The sequence below is a fragment of the Zootoca vivipara genome, chromosome 8 (assembly GCF_965207765.1).
Source record: "Zootoca vivipara chromosome 8, rZooViv2.hap1.1, whole genome shotgun sequence".
NCBI lineage: Eukaryota > Metazoa > Chordata > Lepidosauria > Squamata > Lacertidae > Zootoca > Zootoca vivipara.
The window spans coordinates 4,747,820-4,765,491 of NC_142591.1; the positions used below are offsets into that span (position 1 = coordinate 4,747,820).

General features: G+C 42.2%; 1 protein-coding gene across 8 annotated transcripts in view; it reads left to right on the forward strand.

Annotated features, from left to right (window-relative positions):
- LOC118079391 (protocadherin alpha-5) overlaps positions 1–15,787 on the forward strand; it is a 182,316-nt gene extending 166,529 nt beyond the window's left edge. For 7 of the 8 annotated variants that reach the window (XM_088675024.1, XM_088675023.1, XM_088675020.1 and 4 more), the window contains exon 4: positions 13,474–15,787. In XM_088675024.1, the coding sequence (XP_088531150.1) occupies positions 13,474–13,784 (311 nt within the window). In that variant the 3' untranslated portion in view covers positions 13,785–15,787. The remainder of the gene's footprint in view (positions 1–13,473) is intronic. The other variant, XM_060278123.2, reaches the window with a different exon arrangement.
- Positions 15,788–17,672: the final 1,885 nt, after the last annotated feature.

Here is a 17,672-nt window from a genome sequence, read left to right on the forward strand (position 1 = left end):
CATATGTTGTTATTGTGTTACGTGGCAAGTGTACCCAGACCACGGGTGCACAATAGTGTCTTGGCTATACAACACACCAATAGATTTAACTTTATTTTTGTAAGGGGGAATAAATGGGCAAAGACTCTGAAAGTGATAGCAACAGATGGGCTGGCTTCCCCAAGGAGCCACTCAATTGTTCACTGCCATTCCAACTCCCTTAGGAGCAGAGGAATACAATGCCTGCTTAATATTGCACGCTAACTGTACTATGGCAGACTCAACCAGAGCAGGAAGAAAAGGGTGGGTGAAGGAAGCAGTGAAGCCCTCACACTTTCCCCTAGAATAAATCCTCTTGGTGGTACTGTATTTAGATTCAGTTCACACAACACATTTCACATTGCAAGGGAACAGTCCCACTTTCCCCTGCCGTACATTCATCATGCAAACAGCCTAAGCAGCTGATCACAGATTCAGTAGTTAGCAATTCCCATGATTCAACAATGGTTTTCCAGTTGCTGCAACCATGGATATTGCTGCTAGCTGTATCTGTGATCTGATCCTCAGATACCTGGTACCCTGGAAGGAATAATTTTCTGCACTGTGCCTTCCCATCCCTATGGCAGCCAGATCCTTAGCATTTTTTTAAAAAAAGAAAGAAAGAGGGGGGGTCATGGTTAAACTCCAGAACATTCCTCATCTCTCAGAATGGCTTGGAGGCTCTTACTATATATTTGCATGGTGGTAGTGCTCTTGTTGCAACCCACCTTGGATCAGGCTGCGACCCATTTGTGGGTCCCGCGCCACCAGTCGAAGACCAAGGCTGTAGATCAAATTAGTGCTTAAGAGACAGCTACAGGGGCAGCTTCGAAAGTTGGCAATGCTACAGGGAACACTGCCAAGTTACATTTCCTCCAGGCATTATGTTTCTAACCATAATAGAACATACTGCACATTTCTTTACTAGGGTTGCTGTACCATTCCTTACTTTATTTTTTTCATATGACAGCTCTGTGCTTGTGACGAACGTCAGCTCCATTGAAAGATCTCTGCTCCCACATGGGGGTTGTTTAATCTTTAAGCTTGACAAATCTGGGGTCCATCATTAGCACACACATAAGCAAGGGGCCAACTCATCACCACCACCACCACCACCACCACCAGTATTTTACTCTGTGTTTGGTGGTATTGCTGCTGGTATGACTCACTCATTCAAAAGGTGGCAAGGTCACAGCACCTTTACTACGTATGTAAAGGTAACGGGACCCCTGACCATTAGGTCCAGTTGCAGACGACTCTGGGGTTGCGACGCTCATCTCGCTTTATTGGCCGAGGGAGCCAGAGTACAGCTTCTGGGTCATGTGGTCAGCATGACTAAGCCGCTTCTGGCGAACCAGAGCAGTGCACGGAAACACTGTTTACCTTCCCGCTGTAGCGGTACCTATTTATCTACTTGCATATTTATGCACATAGAATCATGGAGTTGGAAAAGACCACAAGGGCCATCTAGTCCAACCCCCTGCCAAGCAGGAAACACCATCAAAGCATTCCTGACAGATGGCTGTCAAGCCTCTGCTTAAAGACCTCCAAAGAAGGAGACTCCACCACACTCCTTGGCAGCAAATTCCACTGTCGAACAGCTCTTACTGTCAGGAAGTTCTTCCTAATGTTTAGGTGGAATCTTCTTTCTTGTAGCTTGAATCCATTGCTCCGTTTCTGCTTCTCTGGAGCAGGAGAAAACAACCTTTCACCCTCTTCTATATGGCATCCGTTTATATATTTGAACATGGCTATCATATCACCCCTTAACCTTCTCTTCTCCAGGCTAAACACACGCAGCTCCCTAAGCTGTTCCTCATAAGGCATTGTTTCCAGACCTTTGACCATTTTGGTTGCCCTCCTCTGGACATGTTCCAGCTCAGGGGTTCCCAACAAAATTTTCTCGAGGACCCCTCATCGAGCCGCTATTGTGACAAGGACCCCCATTAATTCCTAATCCTAAAATTAAAAAGTGAGAGCCAAATTAAGAGTCTTTTTATATTTTATATTTATACGTTTTTTACAGTTACAACAGAGTACTCCATCAGTATACAGTTAGTTTTAATTTTCAGTTCTTAATGAGATGAGTTAAATCTGTCCTTTGAGTCCATTATTTCTGAAATATTAGGTTCCAAATTTGAAACTTTCACTCTGAAATCCGACCACATGTCGAGCCGATTACTATACAGTGGTACCTCAGTTTATGAACACAATTGGTTCCGGAAGTCTGTTCATAAACCGAAGCGTTCATAAACTGAAGCGAACTTTCACATTGAAAGTAATGGAAAGTGGATTAATCTGTTCCAGACGGTCCGCGGAGTACTTAAACTGAAGTGTTCATAAACTGAAGCAAACTTTCCCATTGAAAGTAATGGAAAGCGGATTAATCTGTTCCAGACGGGTCCACGGAGTACTCAACCTGAAGCGTACTTAACCCGAAGCATGGGTGTAATTGGTTCCGGAAGTCTGTTCATAAACTGAAGCGTTCATAAACTGAAGCGAACTTTCCCATTGAAAGTAATGGAAAGTGAATTAATCCGTTCCAGATGGGTCCGCTGCGTTCGTAAACTGAAAATTCGTAAACCGAGGTGTTCATAAACCGAGGTTCCACTGTATTTGTTTTTCATGAAACACATGGAAGAAAATGCTTGCTCACACCGATATGTGGTTGCAAATGGAAGGATCTTTTTCATTGCCTTATCTCCAAGTTTCTTGTAGTCCTTGCGGCATACAGCAGAACTACTGCCTCTATCTAATTCTAGTTTTGCGCTAGACTCTGCTCATGCAGGAAGCGGCCAAAACAAAAGGTCTGTTATCATACGAAATATATTTAATATATTTTTTATTCTAATAGGATCTTGAGGACCCCTCTGGCATAGCTCGCGGACCCCTGGGGGTCCCCGGACCACCTGTTGGGAACCACTGTTCCAGCTTGTCAGTATCCTTCTGGAACTGTGGTGCCCAGAACTGGACACAGTATTCCAGGTCTGACCAGAGTGGAATACAGTGGTACTATTACTTCCCTTGATCTAGATGCTATACTCCTGATGTAGCCCAGAATTGCATTGGCTTTTTTAGCTGCTGCATCACACTGTTGACTCATGTCAAGTTTGTGGTCTACCAAGACTCCTAGATCCTTTTCACATGTACTGCTCTCAAGCCCGGTGTCACCCATCCTGTATTTGTGCCTTTCATTATTATTTTTTGCCCAAGTGTAGTACTTTACATTTCTCCCTATTAAAATTCATCTTGTTTGCTTTGGCCCAGTTGTCTAATCTGTTAAGGTCATTTTGAAGTGTGATCCTGTCCTCTGGGGAAGCCACCCCTTCCAATTTGGTGTCATCTGCAAACTTGCTCAGGATGCCCTCAAGCTCATCATCCAAGTCATTGATAAAGATGTTGAATAAGACTGGGCCCAAGACAGAACCCTGTGGCACTCCACTGGTCACTTCTCTCCAGGATGAAGAAGAGCCATTGATGAGCACCCTTTGGGTTCGGTCGGTCAGTCAGCCAGTTACAAATCCACTGAATGGTAGCATTGTCTAGCCCACATTTTACCAGCTTCTTTACAAGAACATCATGGGGCACCTTGTCAAAGGCCTTGCTGAAATCAAGATAGGCTATATCCACAGTATTCCCTTCATCTACCAGGCTTGTAATTCTGTCAAAAAATGAGATCAGATTAGTCTGACATGACCTATTTTTCAGAAACCCATGTTGACTTTTAGTGATCACAGCGTTCCTTTCTAGGTGCTCACAGATCGTTTGCTTTATGATCTGCTCTAGAATCTTTCCTGGTATTGATGTCATGCTGAGTGGGCGGTAATTGTTTGGGTCCTCTCTTTCCCCCCTTTTGAAAATAGGGACAACATTTGCCCTCCCAGTCTGCTGGGACTTCGCCTGTTCTCCAGGAATTCTCAAAGATTACTGCCAGTGGCTCGGAAATCACCTCTGCCAGTTCTTTTAATACTCTTGGATGTAGTTCATCTGGCCCTGGAGACTTGACTACATCTAAACTAGCCAAGTATTCTTGTACTGCCTCCTTACTTGTTCAGGGCTGTGTTTCCCCTGCTGAATCATCTGCTCCATATTCTTCAGGTCGGGCATTGTTTTCTTTTTTGGAGAAGACTGAGGCAAAGAAGGTATTAAGGAGTCCTGCCCTTTCTCTGTCCCCTGTTCGCATTTCACCATCTTCTCCTCTAAGTGACCCCACTGTTTCCTTGTTCTTCTTTTTGCTACGGACATACCCATAAAAGCCCTTTTTGTTGCTTTTAACCTCTCTAGCAAGCCCGAGTTCATTCTGTGCTTTAGCTTTTCTGACTTTGTCTCTACATGTGCTGGCTATTTGTTTGAATTCCTCTCTGGTGGTTTCCCCGTTTTTCCATTTTTTTGTACATATCCCTTTTAAATCTTAACTCAGTTAAAAGTTCTTTAGATGGCCATCCTAGCTTCTTTAGGCACCTTCCATGTTTCCATCTCATTGGTATTGCCTGAAGTTGTGCTTTTAATATCTCCCTTTTAACAAACTCCCAACCATCATGAACTCCCTTCCCTTTTAGTATTTCTGTCCATGGGATTTCACCCAGCGTTTCCCTAAGTTTTCTGAAGTTGGCTTTCTTAAAGTCTAGAATTTGAGTCTTAGTATGCTTGGTTGCTCCTTTCCGCTGTATAATAAACTCCAGAAGAGCATGGTCACTCCCACCTAATGATCTTGCCATTTCTATGCCACTAACCAGGTCATCACTATTGGTTAGGATCTGAACTAGAATGGCTGATCCTCTTGTTGCTTCTCCCACTTTCTGGACAATGAAGTTGTCTGCAAGGTCAGTGAGGAATCTGTTCGACCTTATGCTCTTGGCTGAGTTTGACATCCAACAAATATCAGGATAGTTGAAATCCCCCATTACTACTATCTCATCTCCTTTTGAATGCTTGGTCATCTGTTCCAGGAAGGCTTCATCTGTGTCCTCAGTTTGGCTTGGGTATCTATAGGAAACTCCCACAATGAGATCACTGTTGTTTTTCTCTCCCTTAATTTTGACCCAGATACTCTCAATATGGCTCAACACATCATACCACATACCACAACACATCAATCCAGGAATACAAAATAATAAAATTTGTGGCTCTGCATCTTAGTGCGTAATTATAGGACTGATTGATCTAACACTAAAATGTCCTAAAGTAGGCCATCACTAAGTGTAAAATAAAATAAAGATCTATATTTATTTGTATTTGTTTGTAGGGATTGCTATGTTCCAACTATGCCCTTTAAAAGCATTCTGACCTACAGCAATAAACAAGTGACAATATTTTGCTCCATACTTTGAAAGCTTCATAATATGCAAGTAGGACAGCCCCCCCCCGCCCGTCCGAACCCCGGCCAATGAGTTTGTACTATTTCTAATGTACTGTGGGTTTCTAGGATATAAAAATATACCTTACATTTTAGAGACTGGTGACAGTAGGAGTTTGGGATTGCACAGACTTGACTGCTCTGTTTTGTGTTTTAGAAGATATTTCACATTTGTATTATAATATCATGTATAAGCTTGCATGTATAAGCTTGTCTTACCATGAATGATGTCAGGAGTGAGCCGGCAGTAAACTGCACTGTGCAAGTTGGAGTTACTGTACTTTTCCATGTCTAGGACGCCCCCATGTATAAGATGCCCCCTATTTGGGGGGCTTCAAAATTTAGAACATAGGGGGGATTGAACTTTGGGGGAGGATTATTTGGGGGGAATGCTGAAAATCGATCACCCGCAGAGTCGTCTTAAGTATATTTGGTGCCGTGGTGCGACGGATCCCTCCGGTGCCCCGCCCCACCCCGTTTCCCAGCGTGGCGGGCGGGCATAGCTGCGCGGCCGGGCGCAGCGTACAGTGCGGCTTCTAGGGGTGCAGCTCCGCAGCGGGCGGGTGGGCGCAGCTGTGCCAGCCCTGCTCACCCGCCAGAATGCAGCACACAAGCACTCGTATCACTTTCAATGGCCGCTTCCAACCTTGGGCTTGCGCTTTGTTCCGCTGGGTGAGCAATTTTCGGCGCGCGCGCACAGACACACACACACCCCAACAACCGGGCAGCAAATTGCCACTGAAAATCTCGGGCTTGCACTTCATTCCAGCAGCTGAGCGATTCTCAGCATTTGCTGCTTGATTGCTGTGGGGGGAGGGATGCATTGCAGCTGCCTGATCGCCACCATTAGCCCTCCTGATTCCGCTGCGGCAGCCAATAGACAGCTCCCCTTGTCACAGCAGGTGTCGCTGATAGGTGGTTTCTGCGATGCGAGCAGTTGTGTGCTACATTTTGGCGGGTGAGCAATTTTCGGCACCCCCCACACAATCAAGCGACCAATTGCCGCTTACATTCTCGGGCTTGTGCCAAAAAACATTCGCCCCCCCCCCCTCAGCACAACCCGTGTATAAGACGACCCTAAATTTTGAACCTCATTTTTGGGTCAAAAAAACTCATCTTACACATGGGAAAATACGGTAACCCTTTATTAGCAAGATCACAATCTGCACAGACTCGGCAGAGTATCAGGTCTAATGAGCACAGCATCTCATCTCTGGTGGGTCTTGTCCCATGGATCAATTGCCAAGACTGAAAGTTCCTGCCTCCCCAAAGTCATCTAAATACCCTAACTCTCCAGGGCTTTCCCCAGGCAACCAGAGACTTCGCCTGTGTGTAGTCAACCTCTCTCATGCCCTTTTCATGCCTCTTCTGGTTCTGGGAGACCAGAAGGTTGGAGGGGATCCTGTGCCAGCAGGATGATGGGGGACAGCAGTGACTCATCTCTGCCTCTTGGCCTCTCTCCTCCCCTACTTAAGCTTCTGCCTCTGATTCTGAACTTCTCTCTGCCACAGACTCTCCAAGCTCACTAAGCCCTGTTACCACTTCTTCCCAGTGTTTTCCCTCTTCTCCCTCTGACCACTCACCATTGTCCCACCACCACTCTCCAGGCTCTGGGCCTTCTTCCATTCGTGGTTCCCCAGCTGGTTTCTCCCACCATTACTGTTCTGGTACTTCCGGGTTGCCGTGGGACGCAACACGAAAACACGTAACCTGAAGCGGACGCAACATGAGGCAAGACTGTATGGCATTGGAATAGTCAAATTCTTACTTACCTTATTGCAATGATTATATAACAGGTTTTGCCGTAATCTGTTAGTCTGTTGCAATTTATAATGTTTCGGCAATTTAAAGACTAAATATTTCATAATGGCATAAACATTGTCAGTTTCATGAAGTGCTATCTTCTGTTACAGCTATATAATATGGATTGGAGTGTGTGCAGGGATTTATAAGCACTAAGGTCAGAGTGAAATGCAATGCAGAAAGTACAGAGAAAGTGAGAATTACATAACATTGACAAATCTACAAAACTGTTGTTGATACCGCAGACTTCCTGGCACTGGTAGGACAATTAATACAAGTAATATGATAAGAATTGTTGCCCAGTTCAGTCAACAGTTGAGAGCTTGAAACTCATGATGAACAGTCATTCAGCAGCTGCACATCTCAGTTTAGGCTGCAATAGTAGAACATGTTTATTTGGGAATAAATCCCATTGAATGCTAAAGACTTCTGAAGAGGCATGTATAGCTGTGTACAGCCAATGCATTAAAAATGAAGCATCACTTGCAAGCAGCGGAGTAGCTCACAGGAGAAATTGTGTTTCACTTTGCCTGTTTGTTGCACATCTGTATCAAGTGAATAACCTAAATGAAACCTTGCCTTTTTTGTGTTTGTTTGATCGCTGCTTAAAATTACGAGTTGGCTTACTCTGAGAGACAGTAGTTAACAAGGTAGAATGTGGATTTTCACTCTCTATATCTTATTTTGCTGGCAGTTCTAATATTGTTACCGTATTTTTTAATATTGCATGGGTATTTTAATCCAAAATAGGTTTAAGGGAAAATCAGTGCATTCAGAATATTTGGAGACAGAATATTTCCCTCCCTCCCTCCCTCCCTCCCTCTCTTGCACACACAGTTTTCTCTCAGCAGGCAAATAGTGTTTGCTCTCTGTGAGCTGTTCCAGAATTAGTCTGCAGAATGTAGGACTCTGTAGCAGGAAATATTCATCATGCCAGCCAGAGGGAAAAGCAGCAGCCTGCTTAGCACAAACAAAAAGACAAGCAGAGAAACGGGGCGCTCTCTGCAATTTCCCGCCAGCTTGCATCCCACTCTGTGTTCTAAAGAATTTCATCACTAAATAGTAATGTTAATTTACATTGTCCCTTGGGATAAATGATTGAGCCTGTCCTAAATATAGAGAAGGTATTTATTCATAGTGTGGATTACATTTAATGCACATGACTTCCCCCAAAGAATCATAGGCATGATAGTTTATTAAGGACGATGGGGACTATAGCTCTGTGAGGGGCAAACTACAGTTCCCAGGATTCTTTGGGCGAGGTTATGTGCTTTAAATGTGCAACCAGCAAGATTTCCTTTTAGATGTAACGGCAGTAGTTTGGGTTAAGGCTTTTATCTGAATGACCTTTCAGATGCACTAGATGTCAAAATCCTTAAAGAGGAAGAGAGGGTTGATGAATGAAAAGAGGCGGGGCTGCATATTGTCTGGGCTGAACATGCCACACAAATGCAAATGTCTCTTGTCAGGAAAGGGAGCTCTGCGTGAAGCCAGGACTGATTCTCCTTGCGGTGGGTGGGTTGCATTTGATAAGGGGAGCCTGCTCATGAGAAAGATTTATTAAAAGAAAGCATCGGTGCGACAGGAGACAGAGCCAAAGCAGGGTGCTTACAATAGAGCTTTCATTATGTAGAGTGAGCCCCACCTGTTCCTATGAAATGGCAGATTGTGGCTTTAGGGCTGTGTGGAGAATATGAGAGCGTGCATAAAAACAAAGATAGAAAATACTCTCTTTGGTGTTGCTGCCAGAACACTGAGTTGCTGATTGAATTGCACTGTACTGTGCTGTGCTCAGTGAGCAGCCATCTTGCCTGCCGGAGACATCTCAATTCTAGCCTGTTTTTACCTGCCACTCTGTATTGTCAGCTGTATTGTCTACTTCTCCTTCATTTAAAATGGATTACAAGCAAAACTCGTCTTCTCCAGCTGGATAGTTTTACAGATTTTGTGCTTTGGAGAAGACACTCCTATAACCAGAACAAGATTCATGCATGCAGGGGGGGGGGAACCCACATAATTCTGTGCTAAAGAAATTAGAGGGAGGAATTCCTGGGGACATTTTTTACCACATTCACCCCACTGACATGAATGGGAGGCAGCACAAGCTCAGATCCTGCTTCAAAATCATAAGAAACAGTCATGGGCTCCAAACTAATACTACTAAAACATGCATGTTTTATGTTTTAAGAATCTGGACATTTTAAAATAATATTTTGCTTTTTTAATACAACCCAGATTAAGAGACTACGTAAATTATGCGTTATTTTCTCTTGCAATCAAACTTTGCACATCTATATAAAGATGACATGCACCCATGCACCGCCCACAACTTTTACACTAATTGCTATGCAAATTAATTCACCATGTGAAAGTTTGCTGTAGCCTTGCTCACTGAGAGAGGACTCTCATAGCACATGTAAAGTCTGCCTGCACCCCAACACTGTGCTCCATGTTTCACACCACACCACCAGGCAGCCTGAGAGCTTTCAGCTGAACCATCCAGGGACACTCCAGACGTTTTCCTTGCCAGGCTGATGCCAGAAATATGAGAGAGTTAGACGGCTTGGTTTGCCTGACGCTTGGATAAGTAGCTGTTGCCCACTGAGAGGCAAGCACAGAGGGGGACATAAGGGATGGAAAGCACAGCAGAGGGAGGGGCATGTTGTCAGGCAGATACATAAACTCTACTGCTGAATATTGAAGCCTTTTACAGGTAACAGCCCAGATTAGAATCCTGAATATCCACATGGAGCCTTTCTCTACGTGAGGATTCCTCCCCATTCCTTTCAATACAAGGAGGCACCTGTCGCTTTCTAAAAAGGAATACAGTGGAACCTCGGTTTATGAACACCTCGGTTTATGAATTTTCGGTTTATGAACGCCGCGGACCCATCTGGAATGGATTAATTCATTTTCCATTACTTTCAATGGGAAAGTTCGCTTCAGTTTATGAACGCTTCAGTTTATGAAGAGACTTCCGGAACCAATTACACCCATGCTTCAGTTTATGAACGCTTCAGTTTATGAAGAGACTTCCGGAACCAATTACACCCATGCTTCAGTTTATGAACGGTTCAGTTTAAGTACTCCGTGGACCCGTCTGGAACGGATTAATCCACTTTCCATTACTTTCAATGGAAAAGTTCGCTTCAGTTTATGAACGCTTCAGTTTATGAACAGACTTCCGGAACCAATTACACCCATGCTTCAGTTTATGAACGGTTCAGTTTAAGTACTCCGCGGACCCGTCTGGAACGGATTAATCCACTTTCCATTACTTTCAATGGAAAAGTTCGCTTCAGTTTATGAACGCTTCAGTTTATGAACAGACTTCCGGAACCAATTGTGTTCATAAACCGAGGTACCACTGTACTCTCAAAGTTGTCCTAAAAGGGCTGGTTCAGCTTTTCAGTAAATTTTAAAAGATTATTGAAAGTACAAGGATGTTAATTATTGTAAATTATTTTCCTGCAGAATATTCAAATAACATCACAGTGATTATAGGAGAACTATTACCTCGTTGTTCAAGACAGCATTTTGACATTGTAGTTTTTTCAATTACATCATCCTTCAGATGAGAGAAACCACACTATGTTGGGCATCCGTTAAGTTACATGAACATTGTTAGAAAAATGAGGTACCACCCTATTCTGAGATATGGTTAAGGATACGATCAAAGCTACAGGTTAGAAAGTTCTGTTCAAATCCTTGTTTTTCTCCCCATGAGTGTAGCCAAGGGAGGGCAGGAGGGGGCAGTTGCCCCCCACCAAATCAATACAAGTAATTACAAATATGAGGTTCTGCCCCTCCCCAACAGAAATCCTGCCGCTCCCCAACAAAAATTCTGGCTATGCCCTCACCCATGTTTCTCCCTCTTAAATCCTGGAAGGAAAACAGGAAACAAGGATAGAATTAATGCCTTGTATACAGATATACCAGAACATGATTATAGAATGAACTTTAGTCTGCAAGTAAAATATATTTACTTCTGAATTCTTCTTTATATTCAGATTGCTGTTGTGTCACATAGAAAAGCTGTCCCCTCCACCCAGTGGGTGCTGGTGGCAGAGAGCCAATTGTGCAGAGAGAAACAATTGCAAAGTATTTCTCCTGAGTTTTATACATAGTTTCAATTCATACAGTGCCGAACACTAAGGACGAGTCCTAGTGACTGAGGGTTTCCCTCTTTTGCCTCTTGCCCTCTCGTTTCCCATTCTAACCTCAGACACGAAAACAGAAAAGCTATGTATATAGGTCAGGGTTGTTGGGACTAATTGCAGAGGTTATGGACAAATATATGTTTAATATTCAGAACACAAGTTTTCATTTTGTACAACAGGAGGGAGTATTGAATCATGATTTGTATTAGGCACACAAAGTTCAGCTGTGTAATTTATTATTCCAAAGGCAGTGAGGGGAATAATGGGAGTGAGAAGGACACACACAATCTCCACTCAGAAAAGATTTAATTAAGCTAAAACAAAGACTGAAGATATATGGCAGGGGCTTGTGCATTGAAGTCGTTTCTGGAATACTGGAATCACAAAAAGCAAGCCGTCATAGTCAGATGCTGGACATTACAAAGGAATGCCATAGAAAACCAAAACATTAGATGATGCGGTTTAAAGGCATCAAAAGAAAGATAATTCATTGGTTAAGATGGGCAGATACAGTTTTATAAAATAGAAACTCTGAAATAGTATTATTTTTAAATACTAGAAATATGTGAATTGCTGTTTCAGACCACTACTTTACACTAGCCATGAAAGTTTTAATCATTTCAAAATCTGGCAGACATTTTAAAAATTACTTGCGCCAGACTCCAGAAAAAAATTGTGCTTTACAGTTTCCTAGTTGGACACAGTGATCTGAGCAAATTCATTTCCTTGCAGAATAACCAACCTACCCATTAGTTAAAGTATCCATGCATGTTTACACAGAAGTAAGTCACACTGCTGTTCAGTGGGACTTATTCACTAGTTAACACATTTAGGACTCAATCCTTAGGGTCAAAATAGATCATACATTATACATTTAATATGCTTATTTTTTATGATTTGCAGGTTATGTCAATAGCAGCCATGGGGAGAGGGAGTGTGGTCAGGATCAGGCTTGTTTTAATTTGCATTCAGTATCAAATTCAGTGGATACCTATGAGTCCTCTGACAAAGCAAAGACTGCTAATATAATATATGTATGCAATATTCCAGTTGTGAAGATGTGGTATGATAAAAACATTTATAGCTATTTAATACACTGAAATATTGCCTCCCCCCAAATTATATTGAACTTGCAATGCATCCCTTGTAATGACTTAGCATTCCAGTTTGCAGTCCCCTATGGTTTTCTTTTTCCAGTGTTTTGAAGGATCACTAAGCAACATAATATTTTTATTTAAATTGAATTAGAGAAGACAAACCCCACCTGCAGAGAAGTCTGTATGCTGTTCAGTTCACTTATAATTCTAAGACAAAACTATGGCTTAGGATGAACACATGAGCATGCGGACTCCCAGAGAGGAGCTCAGGGCTGTTTTACTCCTTCTCTGGTCCTACTAAGCCATGATTTGCTTTAGTCTGTCATCCCAACCCAGGTTCATGATTTGGCTCCTTTGGACAAACCATGAACTGTAAACCAAACTGTGGTTACAACTTGTGGTTTGTCCAGAGCAAGGCAAACCATGAGCCTGAGTTTGGATGACATATTGAGCATCTCTCAGCTGCAGCAAGATCAGAGGAAGAGCAAAGTGGCCTCAACGTCCCCTCCAGGATCCATCCGGATCTCACATTTGTGCAAAACCATGGTTTGTCTTAGCTTTATCTGTGACCCAGGCATACCTGCCAAGTTCCACTCTGAAAAATAAGGGACCGGACCAAAATTAGCATACCAGAAGTAGTGTGGCGGCCATTTTGGAACAGGGTGGAGCAAGCTCAGAAGTGACTTTTGATGCTGCTGTGCCCAGTTCCAAAATGGCCGCCGCACCAGAAGTCGCGCTGCAGCCATTTTGGAACTGGGCAGAGCAGCATCAAAAGTCGCTTCTGAGCATGCTCCGCCCAGTTCCAAAATGGCCGTCGCGCCAGAATAAACCGGGAAAAAACAAAAAAAATTCCGTTTTTTCGGCTGGGGACAGCTGGAAAAATGGGGGTTTCCCGGGGAAAACGGGAGACTTGGCAGCTATGGACCTAGGTCGTTGAGAAACTCCCAAGTGCTTGGTACCTATCTGCAGTACTTTAATTGCAACACTAATGATTCCAGAAGGGTTTATTGTTCACTTTTATTTCCCCCCCTCCCCACAGAACCAGAGGCTGGCGAGGTGTCCCCCCCAGTGGGAGCTGGCGTGAACAGCAACAGTTGGACCTTTAAATATGGACCTGGCAACTCCAAGCAGCCTGGTCCCGGTGAGTTGCCAGACAAATTCATTATCCCAGGATCTCCTGCAATCATCTCCATCCGTCAGGATCCGCCAAACAGCCAAACAGACAAAAGTGACTTCATAACCTTTGGCAAGAAGGAGGAGAGCAAGAAAAAGAAGAAAAAGAAGAAGGGGAACAAAGCTCAGGAGAAAAAAGAAAAGGGCAACAGCACCACGGACAACAGTGACCAGTGAGGGGTTTATACTGAACAATCTACTTAGCCAATTTTTGTAATCTTGGAAGATCTCTCCTATGTAGCAACTCCCAACTTCTTCCTACTGTTAGCCAGTTTCCTGTATGTGCAAGACTTCAGAAATCCACAGGGAATTCACAATGTCTGTCTAGATTGCTTAACAGTTTTGTCTTGAAAGCTTTATTAAGCCTGGTGTTAACTCTTTTTCTCCACTCTGGCTTGTTTTCAGAATCTAAAAAGCAGACACAAGTTTCTTTTCTCCTACGCTGAAAAGGAGACTCTTCACAATACAGCCAGTGCGAGGTTGGACTCTTTGCATTGTGGTTCCTGTGATCCTGTCCTGATGATACTTACGGGGTGGGGGTGGGGGGGTGGGAGGGGGATTTAAACATTTTTTGGTATTGTGCACCCTGTATCTGATTGGAAACTTTTGTGTGCTGATTATTGGCTAGGTGATGCAAGATCAGATTAATATGACGCAAGAAGCGTCCCAAAACACAAGAAAAGCGAAGTTCCTTGTGGAAATTAATGTGCAATGCTGTGTGGCCTGGGGAACGATCTTAAAATTTGCAATTAGATTTTTCATAATCTACAAGAGCTAGTGTGTAGTATGCTGGAGCTTTTATATATTTTATATACACACTCCAGCAAAAAAAAGGAAGACTCACTCAGATAACTCTATACCATGAAGTATATCTTCTTCCAAGCCATTGGCCCTATTGCCACAATAAGGCCTTTTTGTTCTCCTAGCAAGGATGTCCCTCAGGGAACCGTCTACACAGCAACTGTCCACACTCCTGACTCAGTGCTCCCATGATAAACAGGGAGCATGGGGAACGCCCCCCCTCTCAAAACAACAAACAAACAAACAAACTGAAGAGGAACTTTGAGGAGTGGAGATTCCTTTGTTCACATTTTGTATCCAGCTGTGTAGACAGAACTGGTCCTGCTACCCAGGCCTTGGCATGCATGAACCGCAGGGAGTTGGGTGTCCTTCCGGGGAACATCCAATGCCTTTTGAAACCACTGTGCAGACATGTCCTCGGAGTTTAACAAGGGAAGGGAAGGCTGACATCTCAGGAATATAACTGACTGTGATGTTTCCTCTATGTCCTTGTTTCCACTCTATTTAACATTCTTTTGCACATAATGTCTCTGAAAAGGTCAGAGTATTTCCATAACACATATGCAAAAGTAAGGACAAAAAAAAAAAAGAAAATCTTATCTATGCTGTTTGTGATTTGATATCTCTATTTATAAAGGGAAAGGAGCTGTAAATGAGGAAGAGATGTGATTCCTTGAACCCAGACTGAAGTAAATTTACAGCCATTAGAAAATATAATTGCTGCTATTGAAGTGCTTTAGAAAAAATTTGCCTGAAACATCTGTATTATATCTGCCAATCACAGCTTTATTCTGTCAGGTCACTGGTTTTGGGGGGGAGACTGCCTCTTGCATGCATTAAGAAATACAAGATATTCTCTTTCTCTTTTTGCATTACTTATTCTGCACTTTGAGTACACGACATTTGTAAACAATTTTTTGTCAGAGGAAGCTGAAGCAGACCCTTTCTCACACTAAGCGGATCGACTCACCTGCTGGCTCTGTGCAGTATCTTGGTGTTATTACCTCCCTCATGACTTCCTTGGGCTATAGTTTAATTTCTCTCTGAGTTTACGATTTCCGACCCTACAACTATCACTCATTATGTAAAATTCAAGTACTGTATGTATGCTCTATGCTCTTATAAGTATCCTGAAATATTTATTCTGTGCTTGTGTATGTGAATGTCAATGAAACTATTACCTAGCGTGGACATTAAGCTTTACTGTTGAATGTAAATCCATTATTATTATTATTATTATTATTATTATTATTATTATTATTATTATTTTGTACGTTTGTGAACAAGTGAAGTAGTGTTAATATTTTTAAGCACTGTTAGTTACTGGTTTTTGTGTATGAATTGAAACACAAGTAAACTATCTTTCTTAAATCAAGAAATCAGTAAATCGCAGGATATTATTTCCGAACTCGGGGTGGGGGTGGTCATGAAGCAAAGAACTTTTGCCTCCTGGCAGATAAATGCACAAGTGATACATGGACTGGAATCTCTACTGGTCTCAATCCATTGTGTGTTTTAAACAGCACATGGTGTGTGAAGGAGTGATATAAAATGATATAATCATGTTTTTCTCCACAGAATAAAGCTGGGATCCAAAGCTTACATTCCAAATGTCCCTATATATGAAGGATGGCCCCTGATTTAAATTCATTTCCCTAGTAAATCCTTGCCTCTATTTTACTCTGATTTTGCCTTGTGAGGAGATTTGAGGAAGGGGAATGCCTTTTCAAAAACTGGGTTAGAGTTGGTTAGAGCTTCGGCCTCTGCTCTCTAGAGAAGTTGTGTCTGCAATCTTTTACATACTTCAATGAGAATAGTCCAGAAAGAAAGAAAGAAAGAAAGAAAGAAAGAAAGAAAGAAAGAAAGAAAGAAAGAAAGAAAGAAGTTGCTGAATGTGTTTCGTGTTGCATCTAAAATCAGATCCACTGGAAAATTCTAGCATCCTATAATTCTAACCAGATCCACAATAAAATTAAACATTTAATTTTTGTAAAAGGAACACCCATTAGCAGAAAAGTTTGTGTGTGGAGACAACGGTCTTTGAATAGTGTGTCATTATATTCATATATGAAATGTTGGAGGGTGTGTATCTAAAGAATATGGGAGAAGCTTTGATACAGCCTCCCCAACTCTGCTACCCAAAAAGTTGCTTTTGAAAATCAGAGGAATCTCCCACATGACCTCTTACTAAGTATGAGGAGCTGCAGTTAAAAGAGAAAATGTTAATGTTCTTAAGGAAGTTTCGTGATATATGTTCATGGGGGATCCAGCTCAGAGTGTCCTGTGCATGTCAACTCTGTGATACAAGAGTTCTTAAAAGTTTTAATGCTCACTCTATATTTGATCAAATGAGACGTCTTTGAATGGATTCAGGGTTTATATTATTTTAAGTTTGCTGTCAGTTCACTTAGTTCAAAAAGTTGCTGTTTGTAAGAAGTGTTACAGTTTTGATCAGTCAAGTTAATTTGTAATAATCCTTCTGAAGCCATTGGTACTGCTGAATATAGGAGGTTGAAAACAGCAGCCTGCCACATTTACTTTTTAGCACGTTTTTGTAAAGAAACTCATTTGGACATATTTCCAATGCTCAGAATGGGGAAAAAAATCATTCGAAAATAAACAAACAAACAAACCACAATCTATGTTGCAATGCATGGTTGCCATGCTATTGCAATGTTACAAAACCCTGATTCATATTTGGGGCAGATTAGGCAACTACAAAAGCATTCTGCTGAGTTTTAGAAATATGATTACTTAAACTCATTTTTACAGACCTGATACTTGAGAACCAAGGGTCAAATTAATAGTCAAATCATTTTCACTGAACGATGTGTCTTCCAAATAACTTAATCAAAGCCTTTTTATATACATTCTTGTTTTAATATTCTTATAAATATCTCTTCACTTACTGCTCCATGTGTTGAAAGATTATGGTATGGTATGGTTTGTAATAGTTTGAAAGAAGGTAACACAAACAAGGAAATAATCAGATTATTCTCATGCCTGACTGATTTCAGTGCAAGTATGATCTGAAATCTTGCTGGTGCTAACACTACTGCAGTTATCAAATATGGATCTATCCTTTGGCAAGTCTACTTTGAGAAATATGAACCCCAAGAATGGCCACAGATGAAACACGTTCCACCACTTTTCCTTCCCTCCTGCCCAACATGAAAATATAATTAAGGAAATAACTAAATATTAAGATGTAAGTGAAATATTTTTCTACACTCTGAAAACCCATTGCCAAAGGATGTGGGTAAG